At 36.7% G+C, this 21,777-nt stretch overlaps 6 protein-coding genes and 1 long non-coding RNA gene across 9 annotated transcripts; 4 read left to right on the top strand and 3 right to left on the bottom strand.

Annotated features, from left to right (window-relative positions):
* Nucleotides 1–384: 384 nt before the first annotated feature.
* LOC117790602 (protein kinase C and casein kinase II substrate protein 3) lies at nucleotides 385–7,706 on the bottom strand. The gene is made up of 10 exons (XM_034630098.1): nucleotides 7,588–7,706; nucleotides 4,858–4,964; nucleotides 4,548–4,657; nucleotides 2,787–3,124; nucleotides 2,484–2,710; nucleotides 1,880–2,000; nucleotides 1,712–1,822; nucleotides 1,421–1,650; nucleotides 1,115–1,272; nucleotides 385–1,038 (listed from the first exon to the last, which is right to left on the bottom strand). Exons 2-10 carry the CDS (start codon nucleotides 4,959–4,961, stop codon nucleotides 926–928), a joined length of 1,512 nt encoding a protein of 503 aa, XP_034485989.1. The 5' UTR covers nucleotides 4,962–4,964; nucleotides 7,588–7,706; the 3' UTR covers nucleotides 385–925.
* A 619-nt stretch (nucleotides 7,707–8,325) lies between these two features.
* On the bottom strand, nucleotides 8,326–9,624 carry LOC117790604 (zinc finger HIT domain-containing protein 2). Its single transcript, XM_034630100.1, has 2 exons — nucleotides 9,569–9,624; nucleotides 8,326–9,513 (listed from the first exon to the last, which is right to left on the bottom strand). Exons 1-2 carry the CDS (start codon nucleotides 9,595–9,597, stop codon nucleotides 8,364–8,366), a joined length of 1,179 nt encoding a protein of 392 aa, XP_034485991.1. The 5' UTR covers nucleotides 9,598–9,624; the 3' UTR covers nucleotides 8,326–8,363.
* Nucleotides 9,625–10,305: 681 nt separating this feature from the next.
* On the top strand, nucleotides 10,306–16,238 carry LOC117790603 (adenylosuccinate synthetase). The gene is made up of 5 exons (XM_034630099.1): nucleotides 10,306–10,565; nucleotides 12,605–12,707; nucleotides 14,474–14,753; nucleotides 14,824–15,184; nucleotides 15,250–16,238. The coding sequence occupies exons 1-5, from the start codon at nucleotides 10,392–10,394 to the stop codon at nucleotides 15,676–15,678; spliced, it is 1,347 nt and encodes a 448-aa protein (XP_034485990.1). The 5' UTR covers nucleotides 10,306–10,391; the 3' UTR covers nucleotides 15,679–16,238.
* On the top strand, nucleotides 12,714–13,975 carry LOC117790610. The gene is made up of 2 exons (XR_004617994.1): nucleotides 12,714–12,860; nucleotides 12,918–13,975. It is a non-coding gene; the product is annotated as an uncharacterized LOC117790610 (long non-coding RNA).
* A 183-nt stretch (nucleotides 16,239–16,421) lies between the features above and the next one.
* LOC117790609 (40S ribosomal protein S20) lies at nucleotides 16,422–17,917 on the top strand. Its single transcript, XM_034630106.1, has 4 exons — nucleotides 16,422–16,560; nucleotides 16,710–16,865; nucleotides 17,386–17,475; nucleotides 17,721–17,917. The coding sequence occupies exons 1-4, from the start codon at nucleotides 16,558–16,560 to the stop codon at nucleotides 17,832–17,834; spliced, it is 363 nt and encodes a 120-aa protein (XP_034485997.1). The 5' UTR covers nucleotides 16,422–16,557; the 3' UTR covers nucleotides 17,835–17,917.
* On the bottom strand, nucleotides 17,908–18,902 carry LOC117790608 (calmodulin-like protein 4). Its single transcript, XM_034630105.1, has 4 exons — nucleotides 18,785–18,902; nucleotides 18,558–18,588; nucleotides 18,427–18,491; nucleotides 17,908–18,370 (listed from the first exon to the last, which is right to left on the bottom strand). The coding sequence occupies exons 1-4, from the start codon at nucleotides 18,785–18,787 to the stop codon at nucleotides 18,020–18,022; spliced, it is 450 nt and encodes a 149-aa protein (XP_034485996.1). The 5' UTR covers nucleotides 18,788–18,902; the 3' UTR covers nucleotides 17,908–18,019.
* Nucleotides 18,903–18,963: 61 nt separating this feature from the next.
* Nucleotides 18,964–21,524, top strand: LOC117790605 (G-box-binding factor). Of its 3 annotated transcripts, none has more exons than XM_034630101.1 (5): nucleotides 18,964–19,178; nucleotides 19,284–19,385; nucleotides 19,445–19,683; nucleotides 19,905–20,053; nucleotides 20,297–21,031. In XM_034630101.1, exons 1-5 carry the CDS (start codon nucleotides 19,083–19,085, stop codon nucleotides 20,536–20,538), a joined length of 828 nt encoding a protein of 275 aa, XP_034485992.1. In that variant the 5' UTR covers nucleotides 18,964–19,082; the 3' UTR covers nucleotides 20,539–21,031. The 3 variants fall into 3 exon arrangements, with proteins under 3 accessions (XP_034485992.1, XP_034485993.1, XP_034485994.1); XM_034630102.1 differs by having other exon boundaries at nucleotides 18,965–19,178; nucleotides 19,448–19,683; XM_034630103.1 differs by lacking the exon at nucleotides 20,297–21,031 and adding an exon at nucleotides 21,216–21,524 and having other exon boundaries at nucleotides 18,968–19,178.
* The last annotated feature ends 253 nt before the right edge of the window (nucleotides 21,525–21,777 follow it).

Raw genomic sequence — 21,777 nt, 5'->3', positions numbered from 1 at the left:
TTATCAGAGGAGCCGTCATAAATTCATGTGAGTACGTCATAAATTGCAAATTCAACAATAAAAGAGAGTTCTCTAGTTACAATGTCTAACATTGTTGTAACCAATTAAAAGTGAAGATATTATAATAGAAAATAGATATTAACATATAAACAATCACCAGTCAGAACAAAGAATTATATATATATAATTTGTTATTGGTTTCGTATTTTTGTTTTATTTCAATAATTTAAGTCATTTAAAAATGTACATATACAATAATATACGTATACTTTTTATAACACAAGTATACACAAAACTTCATAAATAAAATAAAAATGTTCATGAAACGCATTACAAATACTACGCACATATTTGAATATGCCTTATTATTTTTTCATATACATAGGTGTACGCAGGCCGCAGCTGGCCTCAAAAGGTAACAGCCAGTTGGAACCTCTAGTAAAAAATGCGCGCACTTCATCAAAAAAGATGGATCATTTCAGTTTAGCTATAGCATAAATACATATGAATAGTTTGTAATATTATTTCATACATTGACGTTTACACTCTTGTTGTTCTTTTTGACATTTCATCTAAATTATCTTTTGTTTTGCCTGTTTCATCTACTACTTTTATTATTTTTCTTTTTTTTTTAAATATACTGTGGGTGAGTTTTATGTAATGTTGTTGTTTTTGTTTTTCTGTTTGTTTGCTTGTTTGTTTGTTGGTAGGTTGGGTTGCCTTTGCTCGTTACAAACTGAATGCCTAATACATAAGATGCCACACCATAGTGTGAGCGATTGCTCATAACAAATTCTAATACATATGATAATAATTTCATCAACGACGCGTTTACTGTAGTACATACTGTAACTGTATTATCGGTATCTCTATATATTCTCTATGTTAGCTCAACTCACTAATACCTCCCGCCCAAATGCACTGCTTATGAATGAAAGATTTCCACATAATTTGCCGGATACAATCCCACACGTCCATTCATGCGTCCCTTGCACCAGCCTTGTTCATCCTCATCCTCCAGTTTCTCAAAAACTTCACCTGATACAAACAGAGAATATCAAGATTATTAAGAGATTCATTTGGCATACATACTATACTATAGTTATTAACGTACCTTGCTTAAATGTGAGCTCGTCGCTTTCAGCGCCGTCGTAGTCATATAACGCCTTCACCGGCACACCCGGCTCACCGTTGTCGACCAGCACATTGTCGGCCTCATCCCATTCCTCCTCCTCGTCAAATGGATTTGATTCGACTTTGCCGTTGCCATTGCTAAATGTATACATACATGCAAATTGAAATCAATTAGTTCAATGAAAATGAGCGACAAAACCAGCAACAACTGTGTACATATATCAGAGCTAGTGACCACTCAAGTGTAATCCAAAACAATAAAACATACACAATTGTTTCAACTTACGTTACGCTCGGATTGCGATTCGATGCTGCCACCGACGTTGCCGCTGCTGTTGCCGTCGATGCTGCCGCTGTTGCTGTTGCAGCGCCGGCGGCTGTTGTCGACACCGTTGATTTGCTTTCGACTGTTGTGGCAGAGGTTTGAGTTATTGATTGTTCCTGCTGGTTGCTCTTGCCGCTCGCTTTACTATTAACGCTCGCGTTCTTCTTCAGACTGTTTGTTGTTGGGTATTCCTATGGATTACAAACAATTAATAGTCATTAAACAATTACTAGCTGCATAGTTGAGTTTTACATGAATATCCTCGGCAACAGGTCGCTGATTAATAAGCGTTATGGGGGCAGCAGGCAACGCCTCTTTTGATTTGTTGCCCTTGGCAATATCACGGAATTCCTCCGTGTATTCCTGCAAAGCAAGCAAAGTTAGTCAACTCAAAGCTTGGTGTCACTTTATTAGACTTACCACAAATGCTGGCCAGTTCATGGCCATGTTAATGCCGTGATTATTTGACCACCATTTCAAGTCCTTTTGTTGGTCCGCATTGTTAATTGTATGATAAAACTCTTCATAAATTTGGGGCAGGCTGTGATAAAAAAAAACATCAATTTACATTTAAAAAAAAATTATTTGTTTCCTTTTTAAAGTAAAACTTAAGTGTAAACCTTATTTCTTGTTTTCATTATACAAATTAAATTTCAACCTGTTTTTATAAAATCATCATTTACACTTTTAATTTCCTATTTTAAGTAATGAATAAAAATAACTAATAATATGTCTTATTTTTATTATAAAAATATAACTCTTATTTCGAACTGTTATTAAAAGAATTTTAAACAAGGGATATTTTATGATTAATATAAAATTTATATTTAATCAGTGTTGTTAAAAATGACTCATATTTTTATCATTATAATTTATTCTTTAACTTATAAAAAAAAACATCTGCGACCTTTTCATTCATCTAGATAATTTTTCCCCCCTTGATTTTATTTTGCAACTCATAACTCCTATTTCCGAACACTTAATGAGACTATTGATAAGACAAATTAAATGAAATTAAACAAACCTTTGCACTTTGGTCGGATCGAGACACGCGTGCACATTAAATAAAACGTCCTTGAAGAATTGCAGTCGCGTCTTCTCCATGGTTTGGCACTTCTCAAACACGGATGTCATATCCTCAATATAAACGGAATTGTATTTGGTTATTTCGCCAATAGCCTGCTCGTATTTCTCTCGGCACTTTTGCACCTGATCTTTGGTCTTCTGCACGCGATCGTGCATCTTCTTCACCTGTAACATGTATACACAAATACCGATTAATAAAAGCCATACAACTGTTTAACTGTCTATACAGTATAGTTCGAACCTGATCTGGCGACAGTGAGCTGTCCGCATTGGCGTTGCGCTCTTGATTGGTAGCACTGCGTTCCGTTTTGCATGCCGAGTGATAATCGGCTTTGGCCTTCTCCACTTTGGCCAAGAGTTTGGCCCATGGTTTCTGTGCCTTCTTGAATAGATCCTCCATATCCTTGCGCTCCTTGATCTGCATCAGCGTGTGGTGGTAATTGTCCTTTTGCCAGGTTTTAATCTGACTGTTGACATCATTGCAGAGATTATCTTTGATTTTCATATGCACATCCGATAAACGTTCCGATTCAGTTAATACTCCCTTCCAGGCTGCCTCTGTGGTGCCATATTCGGGCCCTGTTAATCATAATGTTTATGGTTTAGTTGATTATCATGATCATTATTATCATTCACATTAATTAAAAGCCATTATTAAAAGATTTCTCAGGTAATATCGTCTTGCTGCTGATGTCATCGCCACTTAACACTTGACGTGCCTTTTTATCTAATCACCAATAAAACTATGCATGTGTGCGTGAGTGTGTGTGTGTGTGTGTGTGAGCCACATTTTTGGCATGTTTATTGAATGCTAACAATAAAGAAAAACTGTAATAACGTTTATATGTATATACATATTGTACAACATGATGCCCACTTAATCATTGCAAATTGGGAATGCATGAAACTCGTTTGAACATTTTGACTAACGGGCTCAACAATTCTCAATTGGCACCACACATACAAATACAAATTGAGGCGCTTAGCACAGAAAATAAACACGTTCTATTTTCACATCGCATTGATTTTTGAAACCATTTTGAGTTGACGCTTTGTTGTTGCCCCGTTCAGTTCAGTTTTCTATTACACAGCTCTACAAAATTACAAATTGGTTGAGTGGGTCTTCGGGGGCTTTTGTGATAACTCTGGCTAGACGCAACTAGGCAAATTCCAAATACAAAAATTGTTAGCAACGTTAGCGTACGAAGAAGCCGCTTTATACATTGTCTGTCTGCAATTGGTTTGGTCTGTCGTGGTTACTGTGAAAGTGGACAGAGAGCAAAGGCGGTGGCGGCCATAACAACAGCAACAACAACAACAACTATGACAGCTATAACAACAAAAACATCAGCAACAATAGCAAAAGCGGTTGCCAACTCTGCTCACTGTACTCGATTTCATTTCGCAAAGTCGCGCACAGTGGTACAAATGACACATTTCTTAACAACGATATGCTAGATATGCTAGAGGCGGCATGTAAAGTTTAGTTTACAGTTGCAGTTGATACATTCAAAATTTATATCTGTACAATTTTCAAACTATTTTACTATAGAGAGTTATCATTTTCAATGTTACTCAGCTTGTATGGCACCACAGTGCGGCGCTGACGATGACAACAGGTAAGACAGCAAAACAAAATAAAGTACAGCATAGAGCAAAAAAAAGAGGCAACAAAAAAGCCCATTAATAGCTTAAGCCACTTATCGCACAACAGCAACAACAATGCGCCAGAATAATGTACACAAAATGTGGCAAATACAAAGAGGAAGAAGCAGTAGAAGAAGAATAGAATCAAGTCAGCCCACTGAGCAATGACGCTGGCAACGGGTCATCGCTGCTACTGCGCTGCTGCAGCGCTGCCTCTGTCTGATATTGCTGGTGTTGCTCCAGCAGGCGTGAATGAATGTGTAAACAAATAGCACGATTACACACACACACACACACACTTATATATGTATAGATGCAACTAATATGATTTGATAGATATCTCTTTTTTACTTACCTTTTTCAATGAGTTCACCCCATTTCTTTGACCAGGCCCGCAAGCTTTTAGCGTATCCCTTCTCAATATCAGCGCGCTCCTGTATCAGTTGCTGTAGGTCATTGCAGAGTCTGTAAAGGGAGATGACCGATGACAGTTGACAGATAAGAGATCAGAGAGGAGAGAGGAGACAAGGAGAGCAAGCTAATGTACAGACTTGTAAACCGGTTTCAGTTTATTTTTGCTGGCAATGACCCAACAATGTTTACAATTTTATTTATTTTTATTTATGCTTTACTGTTGTTTTTTTTTTGTCATGTTTTTTACTCACTTGTAGCTATCTTCGATACGTTTGGTGGTGCGTTTATAATTGCCGGGTTCCCAAAAGGAATCACTTCCAGCCTGCAGAAGCTGATCATCGCTGTGGTGGGACATTTCCTGTAGATTAATCGAAAGCATTTATAATTAAGCCTTCAACAAGTGCAGTTCTTATAGTTAGCTGTCTGGATTTCAAGGAATGCTTAAATGTTATAAATAAATCCATAGAGAAATTGATCGTTAACAGCAACAACAATCTGTGTTTGTCTACAATTTTAGACATGACATCGATGAAATAATCATCATCATCAACTTACAACGAATAAAAAAACAACTTAAATACAGTTGATCAAGTAATTGTTTTCACAAATTATAAAATGCACCTCTATTATTTTGCAAAAAAGAAAAAAGTACCGCTCTTCTTGGTTTTACATTTATTTATGTATGTTCTTTTATTTTAGTGGTTTAGGTTTTTTGGAAGAAATTAAAAAGAAAGGAACTATAAGAATCATTGGGAAAAAATATTTTAAGAGGTAGAAAACAAATCTGGATGGTCAAGTCAATTGTTTTGTCAATTTATTATTTAATTTGAAGCATAGTTAAACCTAATGAATCTCAACATTTATGTGTCTTTAACTTGTTTTAAGAACTAAAAGAGCCTATAATAATTTAAAAAATTAAATACAAATACAAGAAAATTGTTTTGTGAAAAATTAATTCAGTGATTTCAGTAATTTGTCTTAACAATTACTTGGCTAATATTTTTAATTTGTCAACAAACCTACTTGACAAACTGTATGTACTATTTTTGCAGTCAATTGTTCTTCAATTAATCACACATTTTGTAGTTTCACCTGCATGCCAAATTATTTATTTACAGTCAAGGCTGAATATGAGGAATAATTCAAAACAGTGTTTAAATAAATGGAGACAATTGTTCACTGTTTAGAATAATTGAAAACACCAACATTTAAATGTGTGAAAATCAATCAAAGACTTATGTAAATGTAAATTTGTTTACTATATCTAGACTAGACTGTATTATAAGCCCCAAACTTTCTGATATCTAGTTTTGTGACGAAAAATATTAAATTTAATATAAGAATTGTTCTAAAACGAATTTGTTATCTTTATTCAGACTAGACTGTATGAATAATTGAATTTCGAATTGAGAAAGAGAGAGAGAGAGAGAGAGAGATATAGAAAAGAATTGACAATTGTCTAACTCTGCGTAATTGGCGCCATTTTGAGCTCTGACCTCTTTAAGAATTTCCTGGTATAATGATAACAGTTTGATAACATTCCTGCTTATCAGTTAGTTAAGTTATCACATAACGCAATATGTTGATTTGTCAAGTGTTCAATGGAGTTGCGGGCCATATGAAATGTCTTGTCAAGTTAAGTCATCAACCATCAGCTGTTTGTAAACAATGCAAAGGTTGATACGCATACAAATGCACAAACACAGACACATATATAGAGACACACACATTATAATGTTATCAATGGTCTGACTGTGCCGGCATTTGTTGGGCGCAGTCCAACGCTTTCACAGGCCTCTCTCTCTCTGCAGCCTCTCGGGACTCTCTGCTAAGGTCGTCCGCTTATGGCAAGTGTGTGTATGTGTGTGTTTGTGTGTCTGTCAAGCGTGAGTGGCAGCTGAAAGCAGAGGCAGCGGCAGAGACGCAGGCAGAGCTTTGCTTTAACATCGTCATCATTGTCGCGTCCCTCATTGCTTACGGTGTTTTATTTCCATCGGGTTTTATATTTTTATTTTATTATAAATTTAGCTGCATGCAGTCATAACTACTTATTTAGCATTGTACACGTTAAGCGACTTTGATTTCTCGTATATACATATGTATATATGTACATATATATGGGCAGTTTGAGTTGTTTATTAATTTGATTACTGTTGTTGTAAGCAGCACTTGCAGATATTGTTGTTGCTGCTGTTGTTGTTGTTGTCACTGTCGATGTCTTCGTCGTTATTTTCGTTGTTGTTGTTGTCGTTGCGGTCAGCGACGCGTCGCAGCCAGCATTGAAGTAGAAATTTTAAACAGAAAGTTAACAAACAGGTTGACGCATACTTCGCATATTTGTTGAGATAGATAAGCAGACATACACAAACACACACCAAACACACATATTCACACACAAGGCAGACACACTCACACTTGTGTACAGGTAAGGAGCAGTCCAAAAAGATAAGCAAGCACAAGGCCCAAAGCGAAACTCGTTTATCTGGCCAAGATTGAAATTTACGTATTCATAACAAATATTTGCACCTGTGTATCTAGTCAGTTTCACCTTACATAAGTTCTGATTCACAAATTCTCTATTCGAAATTAATGTTTTGTTTAACAGTTAATGGGCATCTCGCAATACACACACACACACATGCTCACACAAATTGTTTCCTTTTTTTTGCACTAATTTAGCGAGTGAAACGTTCAGCGAGCAGCTCAGCGAAGAAGAACACTTCACACACACACACACACACACGTGCACACATTGAGAAACGTCACACACACAAACGCATACAAAATTCCGCTACACAGTCCCGCACCATTTTCCGCACCCAACGTACGCGTTAAACATGAAAGGTTCTATGTAATGTTCTTATTGCTATTGCGTTGTTGCTGCTCTGCCATATTTAATAATTTAACACTTTAGATATTAAACATATTATGTTAGACGACTAACATTTGCATTCGATGCGTTGTCGATTAGTTAAACATACCAAAAAACAAAATAGCCGTAAAAAGCACTACAACTTGCGTGTGTGTCTGAAATCGCCAACTAAAAAAACTAGCAGGGCTGGCAACCAACAACTTGATTATGAGCTGGCGAGGGCTGCAAACGTGACTGGTTCATGGTGGCGGAATGTTAGTTCCTATCACTGTTGCCAACTTAGCTGTTTTATAGCTAAGGTTATAAACTCTGGTTATTTTCGGAGTGCAATTGGTAGAAAAATGTTATTGTAAATATATATATATTAAGCCTAATTGCGATAAGCATTTCTTCCAAACCTATGCAAAAGTGTACTCAAAAATTATTGTCAGCCAAAAAAAGCTATTTTTCCTCTAAAAAGTTGGCGGCACTGGATATGACACCTGTTTAAAATTAGTAGCTAAATTTAAATCTTGAAACGACTGTTAAATTACTAAACTACATTTATTAACTAGATTATATACACTCAATAAAAAAAAATACAGTTCATTATTCGTGTGAACTTGGCTCTGCTTTGTTTACAGAAAGTTAACAGAATACAACAAACAGTATGGACACACTAGTCACATTTTAAATTTAAATGTTAACGTTTTTTAAAATAGGAAAATAATATAACAATGATAACTTACATTTTGTTGTGCACCTGCCAAAGAACCATGCAACCATTTATTAAGTGTTAAACGCGCATAGTGATTCAAGCGCGTGTCCAATACATTCATGTTTAGTCAAGTAATACGATTTACTAATATAATTTGTTCTAAAAGTAATATTTATTTGACAGCAATTTCAAAGAACCTCCTCTCTTCTCACATACGAGAGCATAAATTCGATTTTCTTAATTAATTGCGATAGTTTGGTGCGATTAAGTTCGACACTTCCGCTGGCAAGCGCAAATAACTTTTGAAATTCGGCTTCCTGTGGATTTTTCCGTTTGCTCAGCGCCTTGGACTGTTGCATCAATTGAAGTATATCGCTTAGTGCCGCCAATTTGTGATTCCGTGTGGACATGAGCTGGCGAGCATCTTCCTGCAGCTGCTCCCGACTCTCGACCAGAAAATTGTTACCAGCTTTTGCACTGCCAACTGCAGCAGCTCCAGCTGGTCCATTGCCCGTGGTGCATGCCTCCATTTCCACCGAAATGATGGCATCTTCTGCATCCTCAAAGTTGGTGCCGTATTTCAACGTCGCACTGAGATTGACCAAATGAGCAACTGCCTCGCTGGAATTCGTGCGCTGTTCGCCGCTGAAGAAACGCGATATGCACGCATACGCGCTCAATATGTTCCAGAGATTGTAGTGCAGGCATGGCGATGGCGTCTTCTTACATATGTCCGAGAATTTCGGAATATTCTTTTGTATTTCCGGCATATCTGTTGGTGAATCTAGGACCACAATTTTGGAATTCTTCGGTTTGCACCACCAAGGCTTATAGTCGGGCATGAGTTTCATTATGTCGCCACTTGCAATGAGTTTTTGGAATTCCTGCTGCTCCTCCGTTGTTAATCGGCTCCAGACTTCATCGGCGTCGTTTATATCAATTCCCTTCAATCGCGCCGCAATGTCCACGTCCTCATCTGCCTCCTCTGTGAACGTCTGTTCTGTGTCATCAGCTAACTCCTCCTCATCCTCACCCTCGTCACCTTGTAATCCACCTTCGTCGTCCGAGTCCAGAGGATTGTCTAGTCCATCGGCATCGAAATCCTCGGGTTTGAAACCGGCGTCCGATTGCCGCATCCGCTTTAAAATATCATATATTTTACGCATGTCCTGCTGACTCTCCGGCGTTGTTGTTGCACTGGACAGCAACTCATCCTGAATACAAGATTTGTAGAACTCCTCGGAGCACTTGAGATGGGACTGGGATTTGTAGCAAGCGACGCTGCAGTAAAGCGCATTGCACTTGGGGCACGAATACTTAAAAGCCGATTCCTTACAGCTGCAAATTTAGATCTTGTTAATTCAATTTTATCCATTCTAAAGTAAAAACTTACAATTGACAATTTTCTGCAGTCTCCGACATGTTGTCCAGGTCCAAAGGTTGCCACCCTACAAAATTTCCCAAACTAGAAACTTGTTCTAATTTAATCAAAATGAAAATTTGGGTGCACCCAAGAATTACCTAAATTGAATTTTTCTTAATTTTAAGCTAGAATTTTTTAAATATTTGAAGAATTTTTCTTGGAACTTTCTCGATTTTAAATAAATATATATAGATATATATATATATTTTTTTTTTAAATTAAATTATCTAACTTCTCTTCCAAAGGGCTGACGAACTTAAAACCTTCATTAATATTTAAACCTTAGTTTTATCTAATTTCGAATTTTAAACTTTCATTAAACTATTAAATTATTTCAAAGTTATTGCATTTTGAAATTAGCAATAACTTAATTTAAATTATCGCTAGATTTAGCGCCAGCCAGCTATTTTTTTTTCCTTGTCGATGCTTTCAAGCCCTAAAGAGACCGTCAACAGCTGTTTTTGCGCATGTTGCCACATGTTGGAAGCATTAGCGCAGAGAATTTTTAAATTGTTGCAATACCCTAGAAATACGTCAAGAATAAAAAATTAATGTTTCAATGCAAAAAACAAATATTAAAAATGTAAAATCAGTTTATAAATGCGATAATAAAAGTGTGCGGTCTGGTAGCTCTACGCAAAGTAAAGTCCAACAATTAATACTGGCAACGCCAAACAGTGACAGCTGCATATCAAATTTGTATTATAAAAACAGAACGTGTTCCGTTTTCAAGCGAGATCAACGTCGTGCTCGTTTCGTGGCTGTGCCGAGAGTTACCTGATAGTGGTACGAAATGTCAACAACAAGCGCAATTAACGGAAATCACTACGAGCAATTGCATCAAGGACGCACCAGCATGTACAAGTCCAAAGTGGATGTCGTCCTGGGCGCCCAATGGGGCGATGAGGGCAAGGGCAAGGTGGTGGACATGCTTGCCTCCGATGTGGATATTGTTTGCAGGTGTCAGGTGAGCAGTGCATAGTACCAACTACTTTAAAACAAACTGTAAAAAAATCAAAACCTAAGAAAGAAAAAAAAATCAGCTGATAACAGTCGGTTATCCTTGTGTCAAGGACATGCGTCCGGAGCAGGTTCTTCGACGCCGACGCTGTACTAACAATGTCAAAATCATTGCATCTTTTGAGTTGATACTTTCATCAGCATATGTGAGAATTTCACAAGTAGATACACTTATTTTCTTCAGATTCAGCTATTATCGCTCGCCGACTTGCGACCGACCACATGCTTCGCTTTTTCATTTATTCTATGTGTATGCATATGTATACACGTGTGTGGACGCGCGGGTGTGTGTGTTCATAGCAGGGTTGGCATTTTAGCTGTTTTGTAGCTAGACCTAGATATTTTGTATTTGCAATAGCTACAATGTAAATAAATTAATTCTACGCCTTTTTTTTTAATGATTTGACTTTTTCTATCTAATATATATTAAAATTTTTGGTTATTGTCTATTATACCGGTACCAATTTTTTTAAGTTTTCTTTTCAACAATTTCTCATATTTTAGCTATTATCTTTATTTTTTTTAATGGCAACACTGGTGTATGTATGTATGATTGTCTGTATGTGTGTTCGCTCAGTCAGTTAGTCTGCCAACAACTGCTGCTTCAGCAAATTCGTCACCCGCTCTCTTTGACGTTAGTTGCTTCCTCTGTTCTGTAGATACACAAACAAACAAGACATTCGGTACATACACACATGTATTGGGCTCTCAGAAAAAACGCTAGGCTTACATAATCCCGATACTTGGAATGTCCCGCGCATTATTCGAAAAGCGCAACGTAGCATACACAAATGTGTTCTAGCTGTATAAACATACATACATACGTTTTTCCATGTATATCACTATTTACTCATTGTTTCATCTGTAAATAAATAGAATTTATTCGTACAGATTTCTCAATAACAATTTGCAATCACAACTCGTGTTCCCGCTAATTTTAACTGGTTGAGTACATTTTTATCGATGTGGTCTACCAACTTGTTTGATTCATCATTATTTTAAGTTCAATGAACGATCTTATTTAGTTCCCTTCTACCATACATAATATATTATATTATATATTATTTCCCTTCGCATCATTCTTATTATCAAGTTTTATTATTCATAATTTTCTTATCAACATTGTGCTGATTTTATTATGTAATTTCCCAGTTCGAGCTAAATGCTATATTAACTGAGTCACATAGCACACGCCTCCAAAAGTTCGTTCCGTTTTTTTTCTATATATTGTACATATATTGCGCAGCGAAAGTTCCTTCTACACGTTACTAATTCGCAATGTATTCATTATAATCTTATCATCATTTAGTTCCTATCTATACACACATGTAGAAGATATACGTAGTATATGCGCAGTTTGATTATCTTGTTTTCTTTTGCTTATTTTCGTTTCTAGACGATAGTTCCAGAATTTTTGGGTATTTTGCTGATGTTTTTCAAAAGTTTTATTATGCATAATAATACATACTTATAAAAGATTAACGCTGAATGACAAACAAAAAAAGGAAAAAAATACTTGTACAGTTGCCAAGAAAAACAAATTAAGTTTTCGCTTTTCTTTATCGCAAAGCATTTGATACGAAAACTTTTAGTTTGTATCCGAGTTCGAGTATACAAAAGCATTTCATACTTTTTGTGGGCTTCGTATGTCACACTCTAGATTTGCCCATTATTTATTTGTTATTTAATACCTGTTGTACAACAATATTTATTTATTTATCACACAAGTTTTAATAAACAAAAACAAACATGCTAATTTTGTATATAAACAACCAATACTTTTTTTCTACTACATTTGTACATTTCTACTACACTATTTGTACATTTTTATCCGCATATGTGCATTTCTTGCCTTTACAAGTTCGAAATATATTTAAATTAATTTTTAATAATGGAAAAATATTAAAACTTTGTAGTAAAAAGAGTTATTTGTACGTGAGTTTCTAATTCTCAATTTTTTCATCTTTGGTCTCTGTTTTTTTATAGGGTGGTAATAATGCTGGACACACGGTGGTCGCTAATGGCACCGAATTTGATTTTCATCTATTGCCGAGCGGCGTCGTGAACGAGAAATGCATTTCGGTCATCGGTAAGTGGGAACGTCTATCAGGATAATGGATCGTTCAGGAATATCAAGAAACAATCTGGGTATTGCTGGGCGAGAGACTATCATCGACAGTTTGCCATTCTCTCAAGTAATGAAAGCAAGAAATGTTTTTGAAATGAATATTTTTCAATGAAAGTAAGCATCTTTTTCCTTTCCCTCTTTTTTTGATTCTATCATTTCTAATTCTTTCAGTTTTTCGCAATTTAAATTAAAACACATATATACATTTTATACAGTATTTAAGATACACTCACACACAAATAAAAATATGTACATAGTATATAGGTAGGTATATGTACATATAGTGAGATTGTTTTTGATGTTTTGTTTTTAGCTATTCTTCGTTCTATTGCGCGTATATATTATAGTACAAAGTATACATATGTATATATGTACCCATTGTAGGTGTTTTTAAATACAAATACAAACGCTATTTTTTTTTGGCAAGACTTAGTGCATCATTGACATTGGCTTCGTATTTGGTTTTGACATCTGGCCATTTGGATAAAGGCTTTCTATTTCGGTCTATGACTCTAGGCCTTGTTAGGGAGCACTTTACAGACTCTAATCCTTTTATACCTATATAAATATATTATATGCAATTGTTCAGAAAATTGTTTTGAAAAAAGCTAAAATCTACAAGCATGTTTTTAATAACTTCAATAAAAATTAAATATCCAAGAAAATATGGCAAAACAATTACTAGACAAACTGTATAATTACATCAATAACGCACTTGATTTCCGTTGTTTGCTATTGTTGCAAGGTCGTTCCAAGGCAAATTATTTCTGCAACTTTTTGTTTCTTGTTGTTGATTGTTGATTAAAGTTTAATCGATGTGTTCTGTGTGTGGTTGTCACAACAAAGTTTATTTTAGCCTGTCATCGCTTGTCACAAGACTAATTTATGAGATAATCACAATCGCACCAATACTGGAATAATAAATAAGCCTCACAACGTTTTCAGAGCGAGCAATTTAGATATTCTCATAACTGACTCAGGGTTGTACAGCTCACACAGATACACAATTACACTCACACAGATACTCACATACATGGCAAATTATTCTAATCAAGCAATTAACTTATTATTTTCGAGTCAATTATACAACGAAAACAAACAATTTGATGTGTAAAAGCATTTCATCATTAACTTGACTCGCGTGCCAAAGACTTATAAACTGAATACGATTCCAAACAAGCTTAACAAATTGTCAGAAACTTATGAAATTACATACATGGAGTGGAAAATCTAATTAAAGATAAAGTTTTACAATTCAACTTCCTTTAGTCTTGAAAAAGATATTATTGCACGTGTTTTTACTATCACCAGTTATAAAACAGATTTAAAACCGCTGACTTAGTGATATACTATCTACTTTTAATTTGATAAGATATAAGAAATCCATTATATTTTCTATTCCTTATCAAGTGTCTACTTAGTGTTTACACTTTATTTATATTTTACTTTTGTTATTAAAGTAAGGTTATATTTTAATATATATGAACTATATAAAACGAAATCTGAAATATATTTGATAACTTCTAATCAAATGAATAATAAATATTTAAATATTAAATGACTTAAGAGGTAATCCAACTCATATATTATATGCAGATATTTCTTAATAAAAGTTATAAAATTAACAATCAAATTAATAAGAAATAGAATGGCAACGTTTAAATTATTGACTGTATATTAAGTCATCTTTATTACACTTATTAATTTTGTAATGAATATATTTTTAGGTAATGGCGTTGTCATTCATTTGCCATCGTTGTTCGACGAGGTGCTGAAGAACGAGGCTAAGGGATTGCAGCACTTGGAGCATCGTCTGATTATCTCGGATCGTGCGCATCTCGTGTTTGATTTCCATCAACATGTCGATGGCATGCAGGAGGCGGAGAAGGGTGGCAAGTCGTTGGGCACCACCAAGAAGGGTATTGGTCCGGCCTATTCCAGCAAGGCCACCCGCAATGGTATTCGTGTGGGCGAACTTCTCGGTGACTTCAACTTGTTCAGCGAGAAGTGAGTAATTCCCCCGCATACATTAATTTATAACTCAGCTGACATATATGTGTGTGTGTTTCTGTGACAGATTCAAATCAATTGTGAACACGCATTTGCGGTTGTTCCCATCGATTAAGGTGGACGTGGAGGCCGAGTTGGCCCGCTACAAGGATTATGTGGAGAAGGTGCGTCCCTATGTCAAGGACACCATTTGCTTCCTGCACACGGCACTGCGCAACGGCAAGACAATTCTGGTCGAGGGTGCCAACGCAGCAATGTTGGATATTGACTTTGGCACGTATCCTTATGTAACCAGCAGCAATTGCAGCATTGGCGGTGTCCTCACCGGATTGGGACTGCCACCGCAGACAATTGGCGAGGTTATTGGCGTTGTCAAGGCTTACACGACGCGTGTCGGCGACGGTCCGTTCCCCACGGAGCAGTTGAACGTGAGGCTACTTTTACAATTATTATTTTTGTATTTCTTCTAAAATTGTACATTTGTTTTATACAGGAAATTGGCGAGTTGCTGCAGACTCGTGGCTTTGAAATTGGCGTTACCACGAAGCGAAAGCGTCGTTGTGGTTGGCTGGACATCCCTCTGCTCAAATACACGTCCCTGGTGAACGGTTATACTTGTATTTGCATTACGAAGCTGGATATTCTGGATACTCTGCCGGAGATCAAAGTGGGCGTGAACTACAAGCGCAGCAATGGCGAGAATCTGGATCATTTCCCGGGCACCATTAGCGAGCTTGGAAGCATCGAAGTGGAGTATGCTGTACTGCCTGGCTGGCAGACGTCCACTGAGCACATACGCAACTTTAAGGAGTTGCCCGAGAACGCACAAAACTACGTTCGTTTCTTGGAGAGCCATCTAAGCGTCCCCGTGCGCTGGGTGGGCGTTGGCAAGGGCCGTGAATCTATCATTAATGTACATTAGTTAGCCATACATACATATTTACACACACACACACCTTCTATGAATATGCGTATATGAGACAGAGGCGCTATAATATCCATATAATCAATTAACCAGATATGCACAGACTATTGTAATCTGGGCTTTTAACTATCCTAACTACACACTTATCCATAAAGTAATATTCCGACTATGTATCTACGAAAATTTGGACACAACATTTTTAGCGTCTTTAAGTTACATTTTATAGTTTTATTGATGGTCACCATATTATGATTTACTAAACTAAACTGCACAGAGTTTCAGAGTTTTTTTTTTGATTGTTGAGACGTACATAGTTAGTTTTTAGGACCGTCAAGTGCAGTTTGAAATTTTTTATGTAAAAGAGAAACGGATATTCTTCTTATTGTACAATAACTAATTAACGTTGTTTTAATATTTAAATACAACATTGTGCTTTGACTTGTATAATTTTTATTGTAATCTGTATTTAAATATTTTTGATTATTGGTCCCACGTCAGTCGCATTTGTTTGTCACAAATTTATTGAAAATGCGAAATTAAAGTAAAATATAATAAACATAAAACGGTTACTTTTTTTTAAAAGTGGTGCGTAATTTGTGTCCTTCGACTTCTTTTATCCAACGAGCAGCCACATTTCTCTTTTTGGCAAACTGGCAACTCTGTGTAACCCATGTCGACAGTACTGTGAATTGCAGAGCTCTTTTGCATTGGGCTGCCACATTTCTTTGTTTTTGCGGACTGGCAACTCTGTTTAATCCATGTGGGAAACACTGTGACTGTCACTCGTCCCATTTCGTTTTTGACCAGCACGTTAACTGGTTCAGCGCTGCTCAAAATAAAAAGATTTGACTATCTCGACCAGAAAATTGCTAAAAAATGGTAAATTTTAAATCACTGAGCTCGTGAAGTATGCAAAACACATTTCATATGCGGCATGTTTATCAATTAAATAAAATAAACTATTGCACGTGTTGGGCGTGCATCTAAGCGCAACATAACCTCAAACTATTTATCTTTGAAATTTGCAGGCTGCTGCTCCCAAGGACATTGAGAAGCCCCATGGCGGCGATTCTGCATCCGTGCACCGCATCCGCATCACTCTGACTTCCAGGAACGTTCGCTCCTTGGAGAATGTGTGCCGCGATTTGATCAACGGTGCTAAGAATCAGAACCTGCGTGTCAAGGTAAGCAATGAAGAAGAAGCAGAGCCACAACGCTTGCCGCCAATATGTAATTACATAGCCGAAGTGACATCTTTCTTAACAGAAGCAAGGACGATTTGTATAAGGTGACGTGTACAGTTCGTTCCAGCGCCACTGAGTGCCGAGAGAGCACTTTTAAAAGTTGAACTACCTCAGCTGTCAATGAAGACGCCACCTTATATAAATACACCTTGACATTTGCTTTCATACTGTCAAAATAGCGGCAACAATGTTGTCACATTACATATGTAAATACATTTTGTTGCTCGTGCAAGTGTTACTTTTATTCCAGCCGCATTTACCTGGAGGCTTCGTGTGCCTATTTGCCGCTTAGCCTAGTCATTAATAAATGCCAGATAAAATAGCCTGAATTGGACATTATTTTCACATTGATTTCACACCAGTGTGCAGATATTAAATGATTCATGCAACAAACACAAATAAAATATATTATAATTTAAATATTTTTATAGTTAATTAATAATAATTCTTTGAATTTCAGGGCCCAGTGCGCATGCCAACCAAGACCCTACGCATCACCACCCGTAAGACTCCTTGCGGTGAGGGTTCCAAGACCTGGGATCGTTTCCAGGTGAGTTATGAGCTGTTATAGATTGGCTTCTTGTGGACAGATCAGATATCGTGCTACGGTTATTTTCTTGCCGTTGTACAGTATCGCCGATTTGCCCAGATTAAACGTATTCTCATAGTCCACTTTGCTGGTAATTCCACACAATTTGGCTCTCCGAATTCGACAATACATTTCAAGCCTTTACATTAGTTTAATTATTGGAGTGCTAATTTGATTTATTAATATTTATATTTTCTATGTTTTAGATGAGAATCCACAAGCGCATCATTGATTTGCACTCTCCATCTGAGATCGTCAAGAAGATCACCTCGATCAACATTGAGCCCGGAGTAGAGGTTGAGGTTACCATTGCCAACTAGATTCAATTCGTCGGAGGAAACTTCTCAACATGCTGCTGAAAAGTTTGCATTTGAATAAAACCATGAAGTTTTTATAAATATTATTTGTTGTGAATTTTTTTATTGTATTGTGCGAAAGTTCGCATAAGATTTAAATAATTACTGGAATGTAATGGATATTTGCTATTGGCCAAAAGGAGCTTCGTCTAGTAATAGTCTGGTACCGGAGCACAAGCTATTTTCACAAAATCTGAATAGCGCACGGTGCTATTGTTGTTGACATTCGCCTCCCGGAAAATGTTGTCCACCTCACGGACGGACAAACCCTCTCCCCAGTTCTGCAACAAATTCCGTAATTGCTTGGCCGATATTGTGCCCTTATTCTGTGGATCGGCTGCTCTGAAGGCAGCAATTACTTCATCTGGCAGATTCTCCACCGATGAGTGTTGATGCATGATGTCCAGGAAGTCGGCGAAACTCATTTTTCCGTTTTTTTGCTTCAAATACGAAACCAGTTCTTGTATTGTGGGCGATAAGCCCAATGAACGCATAATGACCTGGTAAAAGGAAGCTAGTTATTATTGTGTTAATGTTTAGCATGAGTAATACTTACAGTGAGTTCGTCCAAATTGTTAATTTGGCCCGAACGAGCAAACAGATAAAAACACTCACGGAATTCTAAATAGATAAGAATTTTATCAGGATGAAATCATTGTTTCTAGTTATATGTATATCACTATTTACCATCAATATCCTGTTCTTTAAAGTAGCGAGCCTATAAATGAAAAAGAAAGTCACAACTAACATTAAAAGATGATAATTAATTAGCATAACATAAATATGGGAAAATGGGAACAAGCAGTCAAGTGGAAAGTAGCTAGAGAAATTATGAAATGGAAGAGCTTTTATTTAATTTGATTAAAGTATAATTAATTGAAATCACATAACATGACTATGAAATTGTAATTTACCATATTTATAGTTTATATATTGCACTTTTCCTAAGTAAAATAAATAAATAAACGAATGAAGAAAAACTCAAACAGGTTGTAGACTCTTAAGCGTTGCCATCTAGTTAATAACTGTCGATAACATGTTCGATAGCTGTCGTACCTGTCTAACAGCTGTCGAGCCGTGTTACTGCCAAAAGGTGAAGAAGCAGAATCAATTTGTGTACGTGTGTGTTTTGATAACTCGAAGCTAGCTACGTGGTGATTGTGCGTGCCACCGAATTCGAAATCCTCGCAAGAAATTAGCGGTTCCGTTCAAATGCATCAGCCAGATTTTACAGCAGTTCTGCTGCTTGCTCTTGTTGCCTGCAGCAGCGCACAGCGTGTTGCACCCGGCGTAAATCCCCAGCATTATGTGAGTAGCAATTGAATTATACATATTTAATATGTTGTAATATTGTGCAAGCAGCTGGTAGTTGTCTTATGAAATAATCCATCAACGGTTTACGTCTCACAATAGCAACAAGTGCCCCAGCAGGTGCCACAACACCACCAACAGCCACCGCCGCCGCCACAGCAATATCAACAACATGGTGCGCCTGGAGTTCCTCCCCAACAATATGTAAGTGGTTGCCAGGGATACTTGCAAGTGGCCAGGGAATTCATATAGTAATCATTTCACAGCAGCAGCAAGTGCAATATCAGCAGATGCCCGTGCAACAACAACAGCAACAACATCAGCCACAAATGCAACAACAGCAACATCAGCCACAAATGCAACAACAACAACAGCAACACATGCAACCTCCTGTGCAACAACATCCACAGCAAGTGCAACATCATCCACAGCAGGCAGGCGGTCATCATCATGGACAACCTCAGCAGGTGCTGAACACGGGCAACATTCAACAGGAGCGCGCGTAAGTTGACGGAATCATCAAAATCGATGGAATCAATGTCATTATCATATCATCGCCCATCCTATTTAATTAATGCCGACTTAAGCTAACTTAAAAAGTCACCATATATCTATCACATAAAAGCATTATTATCTAATCATATTTACTGACAACGCTCGCACTTGTTTGTCTTTTCATTACACCTGGACAACTGAACAACCTGACAACTGGACACCCTACAGTCACATCCAAGAGCACATGCAGGTGCCCATCGATACGAGCAAAATGTCTGAGGCTGAATTGCAGTTCCATTACTTTAAAATGCACGACTCGGACAACAATAATAAACTGGATGGCTGTGAACTGATTAAATCTCTGATCCACTGGCACGGTAAGAATCAAGGGCATGATTTTATTTAATTGTGTGTGTGTGTCTTTGTAGTTTGTTACTTTTGGTTTCGTTTGACTCATGACTTTTGTTTTACCTTTATTTATTCCACATTTTGGCTGACACCGGTGCTCCGGGTTGTGGTTGTGGTCGTGGTCATGCTCAACATCATCTTAAACCCATTTCGCATATGGCTTATCAATTTACTTAATAACAATTCATATTTTAACTTGACATCGGGTGCAGAGCAAGGCAGCAAAGAGCAGCCTAACGGCGAGAAGCCTCACGTGGAGGAGAAAGTGTTTTCGGACGAAGAGCTCGTTGCTCTCATTGATCCCATACTGCAGATGGATGATACATCTCGTGACGGTTTCATTGACTATCCGGAGTTCATAAAGGCTCAGCAAAAGGCTGCCGAGAAGATGCAACAGCAACAGCAACAGGAACAACAACAACCAGCACAACAGCAACAGCAGCCAACCCATTAGTATATAATTCAATGAAATCTGTTTGCATATACCAATCAAGCATAGTTATGTCAACATCAATGTCTTGGTCCGCATCGTGCTCCTTGTTTTGCCACAACACACACAAAAACACACAAAACACACACGCATATTGAACTTAAACAAATTGTAATATAGACAACAACAATTTTGATAATGCTTCAAGCATTCCAATCGGGCAACTACTTTGAACAAATTCTAATTATTATTTTATTACGCAACTTTCCAAAAATTGCTTTGTATTCGAATATTTAGCACACACGAATCTCTTATGTGATCTGTGCAATTAAAAATGTTTGTTTTTGTTTGCCTTTCTCATAATTATAGTTTCTTCTTCGATTTATAGTTATTTTTAAGAGTCACATAAATTCCGCGAAAACAACAAGCAAACCCATTTACAGACTGATCGTGTAAACAAAAGAAACAAAGACAAAAAAAAATAAAGTAAAAACCTGAAAGTTAGCAAACAAACAAACTAACTAGTTTAATATTTTCTTAATAGACGCATGTAGTTCATTGTAAGTAAAGCACTTTGTTTATTTTAGTAAATAAAAATTAGAGAAAAAAGTCACCTAACAAGACCTTATAGTTTCAGTTTTGGTTGAATTATCTTTAAAATTAATCTAAACATTGTTCTCAATCGTTTTTTATAATTTCAGTTGAGGATCCAAGCAAACCTCATGCTGAAGACAACGCTGAGAAAGTCGCTGAATCGGAGCACAAGGGTAATGTCTATACCGACAAGGCCTTGGAGGAGACCATAGACTATGTACTCAAATCGATGGATTTGAATAATGATGGTTATGTTGATTATGCTGAATATCGAAAAACCGAAGCGAACATTGGCAAGGATTAAAATTTAAATCAAAAGAGAGCCATAGAACTTGAAATACAACTTTAGTCGTTAATTTGAATTTGTTATAACTTTTTTTACTTTTCCATAATAAAAGCGTGACTAAAAAAATCAACACAGAATATTATAATTATGATAATATAATAATTAAATCTATTATACTTTAATAATTTTTAACATGTTCCCAGGCTTTTCAACTTTTAAATAGTTAATTTTTTTTATATTTTCAGTTTTGATTACCATTTACTTAAATAAATTAAAGTTGTTAATTAACTCTGATAAAGCAACCATTATGCACGGTATAAAACACAAACAAACAAACAGCCGACCGGGCAAAAAGCTTTCACGCCGCATGAAAGCTCATCATC

The sequence above is a fragment of the Drosophila innubila genome (assembly GCF_004354385.1).
Source record: "Drosophila innubila isolate TH190305 chromosome 3R unlocalized genomic scaffold, UK_Dinn_1.0 2_E_3R, whole genome shotgun sequence".
Taxonomy (NCBI): domain Eukaryota; kingdom Metazoa; phylum Arthropoda; class Insecta; order Diptera; family Drosophilidae; genus Drosophila; species Drosophila innubila.
The sequence above is the reverse complement of the archived record's forward strand: the minus strand, read 5'-3'. Positions and strand labels throughout refer to the sequence as shown.

What these genes read in the sequence shown, in the direction of transcription:
- LOC117790602 (XM_034630098.1), bottom strand. Translation starts at nt 4,961, where the DNA reads ATGTCCCACCACAGCGATGATCAGCTTCTGCAGGCTGGAAGTGATTCC. An exon ending in CGTATCGAAGATAGCTACAA is followed by an intron (nt 4,658 to 4,857) that starts GTGAGTAAAAAA and finishes CTCCCTTTACAG; the next exon opens with ACTCTGCAATGACCTACAGC. An exon ending in GGGTGAACTCATTGAAAAAG is followed by an intron (nt 3,125 to 4,547) that starts GTAAGTAAAAAA and finishes TATGATTAACAG; the next exon opens with GGCCCGAATATGGCACCACA.
- LOC117790604 (XM_034630100.1), bottom strand. Translation starts at nt 9,597, where the DNA reads ATGTCGGAGACTGCAGAAAATTGTCAATT. An exon ending in ACTGCAGAAAATTGTCAATT is followed by an intron (nt 9,514 to 9,568) that starts GTAAGTTTTTAC and finishes CTAAATTTGCAG; the next exon opens with CTGTAAGGAATCGGCTTTTA.
- LOC117790603 (XM_034630099.1), top strand. Translation starts at nt 10,392, where the DNA reads ATGTCAACAACAAGCGCAATTAACGGAAATCACTACGAGCAATTGCAT. An exon ending in TTCAACTTGTTCAGCGAGAA is followed by an intron (nt 14,754 to 14,823) that starts GTGAGTAATTCC and finishes TTTCTGTGACAG; the next exon opens with ATTCAAATCAATTGTGAACA. An exon ending in TCCCCACGGAGCAGTTGAAC is followed by an intron (nt 15,185 to 15,249) that starts GTGAGGCTACTT and finishes TGTTTTATACAG; the next exon opens with GAAATTGGCGAGTTGCTGCA.
- LOC117790609 (XM_034630106.1), top strand. An exon ending in ATCAGAACCTGCGTGTCAAG is followed by an intron (nt 16,866 to 17,385) that starts GTAAGCAATGAA and finishes TTTGAATTTCAG; the next exon opens with GGCCCAGTGCGCATGCCAAC. An exon ending in AGACCTGGGATCGTTTCCAG is followed by an intron (nt 17,476 to 17,720) that starts GTGAGTTATGAG and finishes TCTATGTTTTAG; the next exon opens with ATGAGAATCCACAAGCGCAT.
- LOC117790608 (XM_034630105.1), bottom strand. An exon ending in TAAAGAACAGGATATTGATG is followed by an intron (nt 18,492 to 18,557) that starts GTAAATAGTGAT and finishes TTATCTATTTAG; the next exon opens with AATTCCGTGAGTGTTTTTAT. An exon ending in ACAATTTGGACGAACTCACT is followed by an intron (nt 18,371 to 18,426) that starts GTAAGTATTACT and finishes TCCTTTTACCAG; the next exon opens with GTCATTATGCGTTCATTGGG.
- LOC117790605 (XM_034630101.1), top strand. Translation starts at nt 19,083, where the DNA reads ATGCATCAGCCAGATTTTACAGCAGTTCTGCTGCTTGCTCTTGTTGCC. An exon ending in GAGTTCCTCCCCAACAATAT is followed by an intron (nt 19,386 to 19,444) that starts GTAAGTGGTTGC and finishes GTAATCATTTCA; the next exon opens with CAGCAGCAGCAAGTGCAATA. An exon ending in AACATTCAACAGGAGCGCGC is followed by an intron (nt 19,684 to 19,904) that starts GTAAGTTGACGG and finishes GACACCCTACAG; the next exon opens with TCACATCCAAGAGCACATGC.